The 17676-nt window shown below is 47.1% G+C and overlaps 1 protein-coding gene across 1 annotated transcript in view; it reads right to left on the reverse strand.

The window, feature by feature from the left end:
- LOC142558347 (putative G-protein coupled receptor CG31760) overlaps window positions 1-17676 on the reverse strand; it is a 230400-nt gene that overhangs the window by 85819 nt on the left and 126905 nt on the right. Inside the window, exons 3-5 of the mRNA XM_075670494.1 lie at window positions 12927-13098; window positions 11754-12024; window positions 8112-8502 (exon numbers count right to left, since the gene is read on the reverse strand). Of these exons, the coding sequence (XP_075526609.1) occupies window positions 8112-8502; window positions 11754-12024; window positions 12927-13034 (770 nt within the window). The 5' untranslated portion in view covers window positions 13035-13098. The remainder of the gene's footprint in view (window positions 1-8111; window positions 8503-11753; window positions 12025-12926; window positions 13099-17676) is intronic.

Below are 17676 nucleotides of genomic sequence, written 5' to 3' on the forward strand. Positions count from 1 at the left end.
GTAGTTTCCGCAAAGCCGCGGTGATTGCGGCGCTTTCTACTGTTGTAGAGGAAACTACGCGATCCAGCCGGCCAGACCATGACACATCAAGGGATGGTATGCAGAATGCCGCTGCACAGCTATCTGTTTGTGCACACACCGAACCGTCTGTGTACACTTGTAGATGGCTTTGAAACAAAGTGCTCAAGTGGTCCAACACAATAAACTTGGCTTCGGCAGTTGAAATGGTGCGTTTCGTCGGTAGGTGGGGTACATTGAGGCTGCAGGTAACGTCCGGAAAAGACCATGGCGGGCCAAGGCGACTTCGTTTAGGCCATTCCAATCCTAAAAATCGGAAGGTGTTCAGCGCCGCATGGAAATGTGAGCGAGTTCTTGATCTTAGCCGCCGGAGAAGCGCCGTGCCTGCGCGTGACTCGCCCAGCCTTAATAGCTGCATCAGCAAGGCCTGAGATGCCAAGAGGCGGAGTGGAAGAGACTCTGCATCATTAGTGACTTTCTTGTTTGAAGCCGCCGTTGGAACTCCCATCGCCAAGCGAAGTCCCTTTCTGTGCACTGCCTCCAAGCGCTCGAATTGACTCGATGACGGTGATATCAGAGGGAGCTGATAGAGAATGCGGCTTGTTATCAGTGCAGCGTTCAGTTTAAGCATGGATATAGGATTGTTTCCCCAACGTACACCTGCCAATCGACGAAGTGCGTTGATTCTTTGCACCGATGCAGCCACAACACTTTCGACCGCACCACGCCATAGTAGCTTGTTGTCGATGGTGACGCCCAGGAATCGAACATGAGTTGCACGAAGAATTGAATGCCCTCTGATATTCAGCGTCAGACGTGTTGACTTGCGTCTCACTCCCGGGAAAAGCATGAAGGCTGATTTTTCTGCTGATAAGGATAGGCCAAGCGTCGATAAGTGGCGATCGATAGTGGAGATTGCGGCCTGGGCTATCCGGGCCAAACGTTTGTGTTGGTACCCCGAGATCCAAATGCAGATGTCATCTGCGTAGATGGACATTTTAACTGCCGTCCGACCTACTTTCAGGGCATCTGGAAGGCTGGCCATGGCAACGTTAAAAAGCAAGGGGGATAGGACACTTCCTTGTGGGACGCCGAGGGAAATGCGTCGCTTGACACTCATTATACTTCCCAGCTTAACTTGTACACATCGATCACTGAGAAATTCATGGACGAATCGAAGAGCATTTCCCGAGACGCCCATGGCTCGGAGTCCGTTGATGATGCCTGTATGAAGCACACAGTCGTATGCCTTGGCAACGTCCATAAAGATGGCGAGTGTGGAAAGGCCGTCTACGCGATGGTGCTCGATATGGCTCAGTAGATCCAAGACACTGTCCTGGGCACTCAACCGTGGACGAAATCCGGTCATACATGATGGCAGTCTATTTCCTTGCTCAAGATACCATGTTAACCTCGTACATATTAGTCTTTCCATCAACTTTGATACGCATGATGTTAGCGATACTGGCCGATATGAGGTGAGGTTTGCAGGATCCTTTCCGGACTTGAGCACTGGCACCACCCATGCTGTCTTCCACGCTTCTGGGATCTCTCCTGTGCTCCAGACGTGATTAAATATGTCCAGAAGTGCTCGTTTTCGTTCATATGGCAGATTTGTCAGCATCTGATTGCTGATCGAATCGGGACCCACAGCACAGCGTCTTCTTAATTTGCTAAGCGCCAAATCCAACTCACGAAAGGTGAACGGCGTATCCATGGTATGGAATGCTTCAGACAACAGAGGGTTCGATACTCCTGCTGATCTGCCAGATGTGTATACGTCTGCAAAATCTTCTGCAAGGGTTTGCAAATCTTTTCCTTGCTTTAAAGCAAGTGCTTCGAATGGCCTGTGTAGGCGAATCTTTCCGGATAGGCTATTCATTACTCCCCATATCCTTGTCATGGGAGTAAACGCCGATAAACTCTCACAGAAAGCAGCCCATTGAACTCGTCTTAATCTTTTTGTGTGACGACGGACGACAGCGTTTATCCTGTTGTATTCAGTTTTCGCAGATGGATTTCCCGTTTTTCTCATTAGTTTTCGCTCCGCTCTCCTACGCGCTGTGCAGAGGTTCTTTAGTTTCAAATCAGGAGTAGGGAAATGATCTGGCAGTTTCAACATTGAGGTAGCCGCTCTTTTGCTCCGCAGCATATCTGCGAACAGCTCACCAGGGGATTCGTCCAACGCTTCTCTGTATGTGTCCCAGCGGGTCACAGCACAGAATTGTCGCCCAGCAGTGTGAAATCCGGTGATGTTGGTGAAGATGGGAAAGTGGTCACTGCCCATCCTGTCTGGGGCTGTTGTTGACGATACGACAAGGTCTATAGAATGGATCACGAGGTCTATGGCACTCCATGAATCTGGTGGTCTGAAGAAAGTCGGTTTGCCATCGTTCGCGATACACAAGTCAGCAGCTTCCGCGGCTGTGACTAGTTCCTTGCCTCGGGAATCTGCAGTCTTATCTCCCCAAAACGAATGATGTGCGTTAAAGTCCCCACAGATTATTATAGGAGAGGGGGCAACGAATGCAAAGGTCCTTTATGAACGCCTCCATGGAGACCTTCCTGCGCGGACTTATATACACCGACACCACACTGAGTTTTCGTTTTCCTAGGCACACTTGCACAGCGGCGACTTCCAAGAAGGTAGAACAAAGGTCTTGCACTGGTAAGGTGACGTGAGGTATTTCTCGCGTGATGTATATCATCGCACTTCCATTTGCAAATGATGGTATACTCGGATTTCCATGTCTGATGTACCCTGGGATCGTCCTTCCATTTGGGAGACCAGCCTCCGAGAGGGCTAGAATTGGTATAGGTATGTCTCGAAGGAAAAGGCTGAGTTCAGAAAGACGCTGTAGAATACCGGCGCAGTTCCATTGCATTATTAAGGGCACTTTTGGACGACGGAATGGACCAAGTGGGCGAGACATTGCCATTATGCTACTGAGTGTATGTGGAAGTAGAGCAGAGTATTACTGACTCAAGAGCCAGCACTGCTTCCAGCATATCCTTCGTTGAACTAGCAGGCATCTTCGCGACGTGGGAACGTAGTGCCGTGAACAAAGCGCGTATCACATGCTGGCAGTTTTCCTGTTGACTGTTGCCAAGTGGTACTTGAGGTCGGTTTACTGCGGCCGCATAGGTGCGCTTTTCGGACTCTTTTCGAACAGGTTTCGCAGCCGCTGTGACCGTTTGCGTTGGCTCAATAACTTCGTTTATCGGTGTGAAACGCGGGAAATGAGATGCGTACTCTGTTTCCAAACCAGTTAGTTGTGGCGCTCTGGACGTCTTCTTCGTGTTCGATGGTGCGCTTGCACTCTTTGAACCCAGAACAAACATCTTATTTCTTCGCTGAGCAGCTGTCCGCGCCGGGCATCGACCGTAGCTAGCAGGATGGTCACCGCCGCAATTTGCACACACAAAGTTGTCTTTACTTGCACACGTCTTAAAGTCATGAGGTCCCCCACAGCGCTTGCACCTCTGTTCCCCACGACAGTACTTAGCGATATGTCCGAAGCGCTGACACTTAAAACAGCGTGGTGGTGTCTCCACGTAGTCGACAAGCTCATGTCTGGTGAAACCAAGGTTGATCTTCTCCGGGCGTTCAGAATTTGGAGCAAATGTGAGAACCACCGAGTTAGTGCGCCTTGACTCCCATTCAGATGATGAAGTTTGGACCCGACGGATGATTCTTCTTGCATGGAATACTCCCTGAGGTCTCAGGTAGGTGAGCAGCTCCTCATCCGAGTACCATTTAGGGACTCCTCTAACAATGCACGTGTTTTGCATATAACTGTGTGGGACACGGGCAGATATGACTATGCCACCGATATTCTTGGTCTCTAGAAGGACGTTGGCTTGTCCTTCTGTCTCTACATTTAAGAGCAGTGCTCCCTGTGCTGTGAAGTGGCTCTTCACTGGTGCTCCGCCGAGAATCGTTTCAAGCTGAGAATACAGGACAATAGGGTTTACTTGCCTTAAATGATCTCTTTCGGATGTTGCAGTGATTAACACTGGAATGCCTTCCGCCCTGTCTTTACGATGGCGCACAATTCGGAAACCACCCTCGTCCATGTCTAGGTCTGAAGCGTTCGCCACGTTCTCGTCATCGATGATAGTTGACTCGTCTTCAAATGCACCAGTGTCTTACCGCTTGCAGTCAGGCTGGCTTGTACAAACCAGCTGGCGTTTCTGACCCGGCGTCAGCCCTTGGGAGGTCATGGCGGGGTGCTCGTCGGTGCCAGCTTGGTTCCTTCTAGCACCTTGTGAGGCGGCGGGTGGCGCAGCACCCGTCGGTCTCCGATACGGAAGGTACCTTTTCGAGTCGACAGACGTCTTGAACCGTTCTGACCAGGAATATTACCAGAAAATAACGAAAATAACGATAAATGTAGGCAGAGCTACTCAGACAGGCTAGCAGCAGGTTCTTCGTCTTTTCTGGGATGTTTCCTGATTGACCAATTGAATTGCTGCACGCAGAGCTGAAAGTTCGACAGCCATCGTTGATGTCTAGTGCAATGTTCTAAATTTTATCACTGTAGATTTTGCTGGGACAAATACTGCAGCTGATGAACTGCAGCATGACTGACCCATCGGTCTAAATGTAACTACGAGGGGAGGTATGTTAGAAACAGCTCAGCTCGGGTATTTTTCCATCAAACGTTTCAAAGTACGGCTTCTGCATACACTGTAAACGGAAATAACTCCGAGGTGGGAGTATACTGCTTGTCCTATAGCGACCCCCCGGTTCGGAGTTTTTTTTGCTCCGTATGATCGGAGTAGAATTTTTACTCCGTACGAGCGGAATTTTCGCGTGGAATTATGGGAGTTTTTTTTCTGTCTTTTCTTTATTTTTTGCTTTGCTATTGACGGAGTTCTTTCGAGGTGCAATGGGAGTATAAAAAGAGCCATCGCGTGAGTTTGCGCGAACATGTTTACATGCAGAGGCTGCTGGTCAAATTTCGAAATATGCACACGAGACCGCGTCGAATTCGACGGAACAAGTCAATGAAAGCACATATATCATGACATACATAAACATTTCAGAAACACCCAATGCAGAAATTTGAAAGACATCACACGTACACGCGATACTCAAGAAGCAACGGTGCCAGTATATATAGCCACGATATTGTGTGCCTCGAAACCGCCTAGGGAGCAGCTGTGCTGTTTTCAGAATTACGACTCACATGCTCGTTCATACGAGATCTCTCTCTCTGAAATTAACAGAATACCTTAAGCAACACAAAACTGTTAATTCAAAATAGTGAGAGAGAAAAAGTTAATGGCGTAATTTTTCAAAATTATCATGCCATTCTGTGAGTGCTGAAGCGACTTCGCACACTGCCGGCGTTCGCGGCCAAAAAGTAGTGCGTTAGTTACAGTAAGCAAGAAAAATGTAAGTGCATGTGTTGCATAGCAAAATTAAATTTTTGCGATATAGTGGTAGCGTAGCAAGAAATTATTACGTTTGAGCATGACCCGCAGCAGCCGACATAATTAACAGCGAGAAATGCGCAGTCATACATTTTATACACCGCACTACTTGCTCTGCGTCCGAGCAATCTGTCTCGGTTGCGAAAAGGAGCTACATCGCTGATCTGTCGAGTGAATCCCTAAACTCGGAGCCAGCAGGCATGCGTCTAAATCAATGTCTCGGATAGAGCGTAATGTTAATGCAATATAGGAAGCAACGACGTGACCAAAACATATATGCGCGATAACAATTCGATTCACATCGCTCAATAAGAAGCTTTATTTTCAGCACGCATACTTATGTCCTACCGTTTTTCTTCGGGCGAGGATATCCGTTCACAGATACATAAAAACAGTTGCTTGCACTCCGGTCTTTCCCACTGGCAACACAGCACCGCAACGAACTTGGGTTACGCCATTCAAGCGCGACTAGCGCGGATGTCGTCGCTCGAACAGTGGCTACTGTTGCCATTGCTACGCGGTCCTTTCAAACACTACACTGGACGTTGTCAGCATGTACTAAAAGGTCATAGAAGTCGCATTTCACGTACTGAAGAACACAAGACAGGGTGACGCAGCACGAAAACACAGCCAGAACGTGAGCCGACATCACGAGCCAGTGAGCAGCTTCGAGGTATACCTAAGCCTTTTTCCGCACTTGAAAACGTGGTTCTTGCAATCATCGTTGTCAGCAAAGCGATTACAGCTAATGTACTTGATGCTGAGATACAGTGAGCTTCAGGCATGCCAATAACACTTTCTGGAAGGAAATACGGGAAACAAATTGACGAAACGCTGTCGCGGAACGACACATCACAGACGTAAACAAACCGTCAGCCATGAGCACTGCCCGCTCCGCCGAACGCGCCCGGTCGCTGGCGAGGCGCGCAGCCTCATGGGAAGCGCCACGTGACCAACCTGTATCGGCGGATGGGAGTTTCTTTAAAACTCGCTGTCGGAGTTTCACGGGAGAACAAGATTTTTAAGCGGAGTAAAATCGCGTCACGTCGCCTTAATACTCCCGCAGCTAGCCAGCGGAGTGAAACGAGGGGATGGCGCTGTTTTGCTCCCATACATCGGAGTAAATATTTGAGAGGGGAGGTTTTAGGGCACATCACCTCTTAAAAACTCTCAGGTGGGTTTATTTTCGTTTACAGTGTATGTTGTTACTTTTCTGCCCTTTCTTGATTTCGAGTCTCCATACACAGTGTAAGCTTTAGGTCAGGACTACGAAATGCGTTCAAGTTGGAGCAAGTATTTCTGTCTTCCCAGGAAAAAAATACCGTCATATACCCGTCACGTTTCATGTGCTCATATTAGAACATATGACCCGATTACTGAGATCACCGATTGTTCTCACTTTTTCTATGGCTTCTCTACGGCTCCAGAGGAAGTTTACGGACCTCCGTGGTTATGGACTTTCGGTTGCATGTTTGCTGCGCAACGGTAGACAATCAACAAGACAAGTTAACGAGATGTTGTGCGAAGCTTTTATAAAAGCGATACTTCGTTGAAAACAGGGGTGCTGGTGTCTTGTTGTATACAGTCACCACGTCTTTGGGTCATCGATGACTTTGAAGACCGTAGAATTTTGTTCCAAGATGATGTGTTGCCAGATACAGGAAAGCTAGATATTGCGCAGTCTATTCGTCGCTCACAAGCGGAAGATCGGGAAAAATGGTCTATCAAGAACAACGCTGAATCAACACAGATGCTGATTCACTTAAAATTTCGCAGTAGGAGTTTGCGTTGCACAGCAGGGTCGGAGAGAGAGAAACAGAAGAAAGTGGAAAGGCATGGACGTTAACCAGAGGGGAATATCCGGTTTGCTACCCTACGCTGGAGAATGAGGGGAGGGGGAAGTAAAGTGACAGGAAAGTAGAGATAGAGAAAGAAAAGGAGCGCAGACACACACTCACAATCGGGTGCACTGTCACCGAATACTATCACCGCTCAGCACAGTAGCACTTGTAGCGCTATAAACATCAGTTCAGGCTACAGCCGCTTTTCCATGTATATAGTCCTTAAAAACTGTAACAGTGCCCTCGTTGCCCTCCCTCGCGAACAGCAGGGTCGGAAATATTAATATTTCGACTATTGCTGCATACGCGCCTCAAGCAATTCCAGTGAGGAAGAAAGAGAATAAATGTCGCAAAAAAAATTACTGCATTTCGCAAGGGCTTTAACAGGGGCTCTGTGTTTTATGTAAACTGCAAATGAGGCGATGTAGCGTTTCTTGTTGGCGCCTTGTATTTACAGTATAGGCTTTCTTTTTTTCGGTCAAACAAAAATAGGTACTACAAGTGCAGCCGGCGCCACGCGAGCAGCCACGTATTAATCTTCGCAATAAGAATGTGTACTGTCAGGGCACAAAACTGATCATGAGTAGACGAGCAAGCGCTTCGTCATCCGCTGTAGCCTAGTCCCGGCCGTGGCGGACGTACTCCGCCGATAGCGTGTATCTAATTTGCTGGGGCTTTTGTGTGAGAGCTCCAAAGCTCAAACATTATTTCTGAGGTCTTCACTACTGCACATATCTTGGAGATGAGATGTAGCTGCGGAATACGTTAAGCGCCCGAAAGCAAATCAATAAATGAATCAATCAATCGACCCACCTCGAGGGCGACGGGGAGCCGGACGAGGATGCCGGTGGCGGCGCCTTTCCCGTGAACACCAGCACAGTATAGGACACGAGCCAACGGCGCAACTGGCACGAGTAGTAGGCGTTGGACCAGCGTCCGCGGTAAGTGGTGGCATCGACGCGCGGTCGGCCCGCCGTCGCTGCCACCGCCGACTCGTCCTCGTCCTCGCTTGGAAGCCACGGCACGTTGGCCAGCTGGAAGTTGCGGCGCTCCGCAAGGCGACCGGCTTCGGCGCGGCTCAGCGACGCCATGTAAGCGACCCATGGATGCGAGGCGGTGCCGTTGGCACCCGCCAACAGCACGCGGCACGCAGAGAACCGCTCGTCCGAGGCCAGCGTCTCGTTCAGCAGCAGCAGCAGTAATCCTGCAGCACCGTGCGTCTGTTTACGCGAGCTGCAAATCGCGCTCGATCATTGTGCAAGCCGGCTGCCGCAAGTATGACATTGCAAGCGATGGGTGCCTCTGGGAGAACGCACGCGTGAATTTTGCTGCCATTTTCTTTCGCCATATATATATATATATATATATATATATATATATATATATATATATATATATATATATATATATATATATATATATACGCAGGAAAGAGACGACGAACTTTTTGGGAGACTTCTTTTTCTTACTTAACGTTTTCGGCTGGTGGACCAGCCTTCGTCAGAGTACAGTGTACTCTGACGAAGGCTGGTCCACCAGCCGAAAACGTTAAGTAAGAAAAAGAAGTCTCCCAAAAAGTTCGTCGTCTCTTTCCTGCGTATTTTACGTCGGGTCCAGCGTGCTGAACTTTGAAGAAAACCCCTATATATATATATATATATATATATATATATATATATATATATATATATATATATATATATATATATATATATATATATATATATATATATATATATGTATATATATACGCCTTTGTTCTTCTTATTCAAATAAAGTGTGTTCATGCTTCAACCGTCGCCGCACAGACACAAATTCTTTCTCGTTTTCATCATGTAGTTTTGATCCCGCAGTCGGACCTCAATAAAACACTGTCAAATAGCTTTATTGTGCACGTATGGGCGTATCGGATGCTTGTGCGTTCGTGCGACCACTGTGCTACCGTATTATCAACCAGAGTCTGTAGCAGCGTTGTCTGACAATCAGGGGCTAATATCTCCAGTTAGTTTTTCGGTACTTTTCATTAAAGTAAGTATCTCTCTGTCACGTAGTTAATGCAGAATACGGATGCCCAAACAAGATCGCCCACAAAGAAGTTGGTGAAACACCGAATTTCACAATGTCCACAGACTGCAGTGAGAGAAAAAAAGAAGGCGGGGGGAGGGGCTTTCTTCGATCCGTAACCTTCGCCACTTGGGGGGTGGAAGAAAGTTCGGCAATCAGTGTCATCTGAACGGATGGCGAGGCTATGCACGTCTCGTTGTCGGTATACGGTGCGTTTCAGCGTAGAGGAAAAAAGAAAGTGAACTAATCTTCAGGACTGAGATCAGCAGAGAGAAGTAACATTTTCGGCCGCACATCATTTGCGCTTGCGAACGTAAGGAAGTGCATCAGATGCATCGATTATCTCCATCAGAACACCCTGTCAAGAAACAGAAACAGCTGAAAGTCTGAAACAGTCTAAAAGCCGCTCTCAGAGTCCCGGCTGCAGTATTAAATGTGGACTCTCAAAACTAGCCAGCACGTATACATTTACTTCGAACTATCCCATTAGCAACAGCTTCGATAAGGTTGTTGTCAAATTGTGACGTGAAATACATTGCAACATTACTTTTTATTGCACACGAACTCGTGAGCAGCATAATAACTTATTTGCAGGAATGTTGATACAAGCCGGAATGTCTTTACACGTAACATCGCTGATAATAAACCCGCTTCGTTCCCGTCGTGGCTTTAACCGTGCCTGCAACGGCAGCAAAGCGAGGTCATTCATAATTATGTACATAACTGGCGTTAGCCTAGCCCCGATTAAAAAAAATATGGCCGCGAGGGTGACACTGCGCACTGCAACGACCGCTGATATCACTTTCGCTGTCTATGCACGCGGCCGTAAAGCGTGGCGCCTCGGAGCGTTAGGTCGCGTAGCGCAAGGTCGTCGAGGAGCATGGCGCTTCGCCTTTCACCACAGGACAGAAATAAATTGCCTCGAACCTCGCCCGGGGGGGGTGGGGGGCACACAGCACCGAAACTATACGGCGGCTGTGGAAACCCAGCGTGGAACCAACGGATGTGAGGTCTCACATCTGATTACGACTGCGCGCACCTTACTTATGTCGCACCCCCACTCTTCCCATGCGCGTCGGGGGCTAGACAACAGTGCAATGACGCTTTTCGGGCCCTTCAAACGTCAAATGAGCTTTCGAATTGCGAAATGGCCGACTGAATCGCTGGATCTATGTTCCCAGCACAGAAGAAACCGCTTCTCCCCACCCCCCTTGTGTATTCACGTCCGCCAAGTGAGACCGGAAATTTAAATTTTTATCTAGGCTGACGGCGACATGCAACCCTGAAGGTTCGTATTATTCGTACCATCACTGTGTTACTCTGTTACTTCCACAATGCAAGGACGATTGACTGGCTGCTTATCTCACCCCACGAGGTACGTGAGTTGTGTTTAATTAGGCAAACGTGCTATATAGAATCGAACTGTGACTCGGTATATGTGCTTACATAACTTACGCGTTCCATGAAGATAAAAAAAGGGGAAGTTACCACTCGCACGCTAACTCGTGGGGCGTGACCTCGTGATAAGTCGTGCGAAATCTCTCACCGGCACGAACTCGACTTGGGGGCTGGATATGTGATGAACAATACGTTTCTAAGAAGCATTATTAACGGGTACCTCGTTCTTTATTTTTAGGCGCTGCTGCGACGGATGTTGTCCTCGCATTAAAGTTTGTCTTATCTACTGATAGGCTCCGTTGAAAAACTACATTATTTAATGTTAGAGACTCCAACATAAACGCTCTGAAATTGAACGACCTTGTCAGAAAGCGTATCCAGAAGCCAAGTGCTACGAAATTGCAGCGAATTCGCCAGTATTTCTACGTGACCATCGTCCTCGTCTTATTTAGGACTGAATATTTATTACGGATGCAGCAGTAACGTGCCGAATTTTGTTTGTTAGATTTTGCTTACGCCAGTTGATAATTTGCCGACCCGATATGCACAATCTCTGCTTGCCTTTGCAAGCTATAGTTTCGCGCGCCTCACTGCTACGAGCTTCAGGACAGCTACAAACGAGTACAGTGGTTGAGATTATTAGTGTAGTGGCTACAACAGCCACAAGATGCAGAGCACACAGTAAGTGGTGCAACTCAGCACAGTAAAAATGAATTCTGTGGTACCCAATGTTAATATCCAACACGTCTACACTAGAAAGCTATCGTTCGATTTAGACAATCATCCGTTGCGTGATTCCGACCATATTATTCATTTTCCTTTCTTTTTTCTACGTTGATAACATTATACAAAGAAGATACGATGGTTCGTCAACGTGCGTAAGCAAGAAAATGCGTGACCACTTTCTTGCCAGTCTGCCGTCGATTACACTGGGTGGCCACTATACGCACGTTGACGTCGTCGAATATTCTACCACGTGTCGCGGCCACTCACGTTCGCTGTTGTGTCCAGCCACTTGGACGAGCAGACGGGCCGCCAAGTCCACCTTTTGGCGCAGCAGCTCGGCGTGTGCTTCCGGCAGCTCGACGTCCACCACGTGGAACGACTCGGCCGTGGCTGCCGAGTCCGCTGGGAAGGCGCCCGCGGTGCTGTCACACGCCACCGACTCGACGCGCTCCAGACGCTCCTCCGGCGTCGACGCGCTGGTGGCGCGCCGCGACACCCGCACCGCCGGCCGCTCATCGTCGCCGGCTGGTCGCTGGCGCTGCGCGATTTGAGCGCGTTAAGACTCCGCGGCTTTCTGCGCCGTGTGTCCGCGTAGGCAGGGTGGCGCATTACGATCCCGCATCGCCGGCCTCGTGCGCGAGTGACGGCGACGCGGCGTTCCGGTGACGTCCGTAAGCGCGAACTCGTATCTGGAGTTTTTTGTTGTTGTTGTTTTGCGCTCTGTGGAGAATCGTTCTATTTCTATTCGTCTGCATTTCAATTCTCTCGATGTGGGCACACGTAGCATGGCGGCACACGTACCAAACTGCCCTTATAATTATTTTCTTCGTTAACTTGATATAATTCACGAGTTTCAGGCAAGCTAACACTAAACTGTTTATTTTTCCTCTATAAACTGCCGCCATTTTCGTGAGATGGCCCACCCGCGACCCCGTTACACAGTCGCAAGACTTAAACGCCTGCGCTGCCTGGGGGCCGAAGAGCGATTTTACGGCTCAGTCGCTGAATAGCATGTAGCTATAAAACGCTCTGCAAAGTTAAATGAAATGGACACATTCGTTTATTTTACCATTCGTCTAGCGCTATATTAATAAACCCATTTCAGGGCGCGAAAAATATCGAAACTTCGTTGACAAGCTTATGATCTGAAGGAGTAGGCTTTAGCGAGCTTTCTCGCGCTTTGCTTTTTTTCAGCATGCTTTAGACTACCTTCCCGCAACCAAGTCACATGCTACTGTCAGTTTCAAAACTATAAACCATTGCAGGCATATTTAGTTTACTGCGAAGCAGCCGCATACTAGGGAGGGTTTCGGAGTTCCTCCGCCTTTTCTACATATTATCTGGCTACTCAGGCTATCACGCGTATGCATGTATCTAAAGCACAGGCTGTCATGTGTACTACGTAGCTATAGCGCAAGTGCAGTGCGCGATGCTACCGACCTGATATCGCAGGATGCGAGCTCGGTGCTTGCAGTGCAGGCAGCCGGAGCCGAGGGCCCAGAATCCGAGAAGGGCGACGCACAGCAGGGCCTGGCGGCGGCCCGACATCAGCGCATTGTGCGCCTAGGGCGCCGCCCCCACTGCAAGGCCGGCCTCAGCGCTGCTGCACCTGCTGCTGCCGGCACAAAAGGTCCACTGCTCACGACAACGCTGCAGTTAACTCAGTCATAAAATCACGTAAAACTGTTTAGCGCGGTTATCCCAGTTAATAGTACAGTTAGGTCATAGCAATACAAATTTCAGTCTGCCAAAGCGTTTTACGCGGCCAAAGTACCCTACAAAGGGACTTATTAACTAAACTCCTGAGACTGCGCAGGCAACCGGGAATTTTGCATAATGCATTAGGCCACTGCCGGTGAGTCAGTTGCTAGAAAACCTGCGTAGTGTTGAAGGGCTTCTTTGTGGGAACTGCATTGAACACGATGTCGTGACTGTGGGCGAGCAGCACATGCGTTTGTGAACAGAATAAGTTTGTATTTCTAATACATTGCTGTCTTTAGCACTCCGTCATAAGGCTCAGATGCGGACTGTATTTTGCGACGTGGAACCGGAAGTGCAGCAGCTTACTGAATCTGTGCTTAAACGCGGCCATTGCTGCTTGTTTGTTCTTGACGTGACCGAGTATAGTACAAGCTCCGCTTCAACAAAAGGGCGCAGTCTCACGGGTTCCCCGACTTGATAGCATTGATCGCGACACTGCGGCTGAGACAGAGCCAACAAATTCCCTCGGGGATTCATCTTCTATATAAATCCCAATTTTTGAGCCCAGAACTGGACAAATTACACATTAAGCGCACAAATGCAACACATTTCTGGGCTCTGCATGATCAGCGCGATAGCCGGCTCTTTCTATGCTTGATCCGGAGTTTAGATATCGGATACCATAATCCAATCAGAGAAACTCTTTTTTTAATTATGGGGTTTTACGTGCCAAAACCGCTTTCTGATTATGAGGCACGCGGTAGTGGAGGACTGGAAATTTCGACCACCTGGGGTTCTTTAACGTGCACCTAAATCTAAGCACACGGGTGGTTTCGCATTTCGCCTCCATTGAAATGCGGCCGCCGTAGCCGGGATTCGATCCCGCGACCTCGTGCTCAGCAGCCTAACACCATAACCACTGAGCAACCACGGCGGGTCCAGTCGGAGAAACTATACGAAGGCCTTTGGCATACGCTTGACGTGGACTCTGTTCAGTGTTACTTGAAGAGGAAGCTTTAGCACGATGGCAGCCCTGGTTTTCCTATTCAAATAATGTAAAACGCAGAAATGCTTGTATGAGACAACCACTGGACCGATTTGAATTAACTTTTGAGACAGAAATTCTTGGAAATTGCTAAGTTTAAGAAAAAATGAAGCACAAAATTTGCGAACCAGTACCTCACCACTAAAAATAGATATTGCGTTTGTCATCTGGCACTGGCATCTACTGGAGCCTCTAAACCAGACAAATTCCTTCAGCTTACGCGAAATAGTTTTAGTGTTTACCAGTGTTATTGCGGGATTCCTACTCACAAGTATGTGGTGTATTTGAGAACAGAGTAACATATTTAAATTATGTGCGCTTTAGATGTTTTAAAAGGCGCAGTTTACAGAATTATGATGTCATTATTTATTACCGAGTTTCACAGTTGAAAACTTGGTGTTGGAGCTTTTTTGAATTCGCAATTTTCGACAATCCTTTGTTAAAAAAATCAATAAAAATATGACGGCCTAAATAAAGACGTTGCTTCCCACACTCACTAGAACTTATTCTTTGACATGCAACAAGCCACATCAAATTCGGTGCAGTGGATGCTGCGAAAAAACACCTCTCCTTTCCCATGAATGCAGAAAGCAGCTCTTGATTTAAAACCTCCTTTTAATGCCTGCCAGGATAGCCCGGACTCTGAGCAACGCACCGTGCTAGAGAAAATTTATCATGTGCTCTGCGTCTGCCTCATAAGCTCTAAATATAGACAGAAAATGACTCTGTGTGCCATGGATCAACAATCGGTCATTTTATCAGAGTTACTTTGGGCTCATGGCCAAGACACAAGGCGGCAGTGATCGTCAAGCCACAACGTCAAAAAAAATAAATACAACGACATGAAGAGCAAACCCTGCGTTGACTCTAAGAGCCCTGCCAGTATTCATGTGCACTAGGTGGTCTTCTAAGTGGTCATTATCACACACACACACACACACACACACACACACACACACACACACACACACACACACACACACACACACACACACACACACACACACACACACACACACACACACACACACACACACACACACACACACACACACACACACACACGCACACGCACGCACACACGCACACGCACACGCACGCACACACGCACACGCACGCACACACGCACACGCACACACGCACACGCACACACGCACACGCACGCACACACGCACACGCACGCACGCACACACACACACGCACACACGCACACACACACACACACACACACACACGCACGCACGCACGCGCGCGCGCAGGCACACGTGTACGTGTGTGTGTGTGATAATGACGACATAACTGTTCTGATAATGCATGCGTGGTATCCACCGCTTCGAGCTTCTAGAACCGCCGGCACAAGCCTAAAGCAATTTATCCGCAATCAATCGTGTCCTTGTATAGCTGCTGCCGCTATGATCCAGCTCTTTCATGTTGGTTTCGTTAAGTTTACATAAGCAATGACTCAACAAATATGCGATACAAGAATGAAAGTCAAATCATTTTGTAGCGTCCAGAAGTAAGTGTTCAACGCGATGAAATTGGTATTTTTTGTGTTTCTTGTTTAGTTGTTATTAAGAGACATTGCATCCATTGGCATATATTTTAATAAAAAACTGAAACTTCAAGAGCGTTTTCTCGCCCCAGTTGGCAGTGCCGAAAAGGAGAAACAATACTGTGTGGCAGTGGCGTAGCCAGAAATTTCGTTCGGGGGGGGGGGGGGGGGGGCTCACATTGTAGTGCTGCCTCCTCCTCAAGAGGAAGCATTAGTTCGGGTGCTCCTATCAAAATACATGTAGAAGGAGAATTCGTTTTTCTCGGCAACCACTGCACCAAATTTGACGAGGTTTGTTGCATTTAAAAGAACAGCTTAAATTCTAGTGAGCGTTTTTCCGAATTTTTCATTTAGATTGTCAATTCTTTATTAAAAATTGGCAAAACTCGCAAATATTCAGAAAATGAAACTATCAAGTTTAAAACTCTGTAACTCAACAATAGAAAATGATATCACAATTCTGTGAAATGCACGTAATAGTGCATCTAAAGCGGAAAAAAATTATATGTTACACATGAATCTCGAAAAATGTAGTATTATGGAAATGCGGCTTTTGCAGAACCATTGTACTCAACGTAACCAATTCACGTAACATACAAAGTGACATATCAAATTTGTCCGCTTTGACTGTTATAGCAGATACCGTTTACAGAACCTAGATATCTGTTCTTGAAGCACAAGTATTAGTTTGTAAACATCTTGCTTCTACGTTTTCGAAATTTTGAATTTTTCAAAATACTTTAAACAAAATTCAGGCCCTAAATCGAAATTCCGCTTCCAACAGACACTAGAATTCAACTTTCTATCTCAAATGCAACAAATTTCACTAAAAGCGAACCAGGAGTTTTCAGAAAAGCGTTTTTGCATTTTACATGTACCTGAATAGATCGTGCTGGAGTTGGGCCCGAGCTAAAGCTTCCTCTTAAACAATTTGTCGAGGGATCAAATACATTAATAATAACTGCATTGCCATTTCCATGGATGCTACAAACGAATTCTTGAACGCTACGCACTGTCAAATCAAGTAAAATAATAATTTTTTTTATAAAAGAATGTACTCTTATGTGCCAAAAGTTGTACCCAAGTAACTGATATCAATGCTTCCATGTTTCTGTCTATTTAATATGTAAATTCGAAACCAGCAAAGCATTCTATGCCGCTGATATGAAAAATGTCAAGGCCATGAAATGAACAAGTTGAGGACCAATATGTTTATGAAACTTTGTCATTCAAGATCCTTGTTTACATTCTTGCACACATGCAACGGCCAGTGAAAAATATCAATGACGCTGTCATTTGCTCCGATGTATTACGCAAGAGCAGCTGTCACCGGTCCTGTATCGTGAGCAATTGCACCGAAATTACAGTCGCAACAAAGAGCGCGTATAAAAAGCAGAAGTTCTGCAAAATATACGAGGGCGATTCAAATGAAAGTGATCCAATGCGAATATATGACAAACGGAATACTTTATTTAAAAGCAGTCTCCATGAGCAATTAGACATTTGTCCCATTGACTAACCAGTCGCGTGATTCCCGTCTGATGAAACTCCTTGGGTTGCTGCTACAAAAGTCTGAAACTGATTCTTTCCCGTCATCGAATGACAAGAATCCTTGAGCTGATTTTTTTTTTCAGTTGCCCCAAGATGTGGACGTCGCAAGGCGACAGGTCTGAGCTGTATGGCGGATATTGCAGCGTTTCCCACTTGAACTTCGCCAGTTTTATATTAACCACATCAGTGACGAGGGGACGGGCATTGTCTTGGAACAAGATGACTCCATTCCTCAATTTTCCACGTCGCTTGTTCTTGATTGCGACAGGTAGCCGTTCCCGCGTTTCACAATATCGTAAATAATTTGTAGTCTCTCAAGATTTAGCAAATACTATCAGTAA

Source organism: Dermacentor variabilis, chromosome 1, assembly GCF_050947875.1.
Source record: "Dermacentor variabilis isolate Ectoservices chromosome 1, ASM5094787v1, whole genome shotgun sequence".
In the NCBI taxonomy this organism is placed as follows: Eukaryota; Metazoa; Arthropoda; class Arachnida; order Ixodida; family Ixodidae; genus Dermacentor; species Dermacentor variabilis.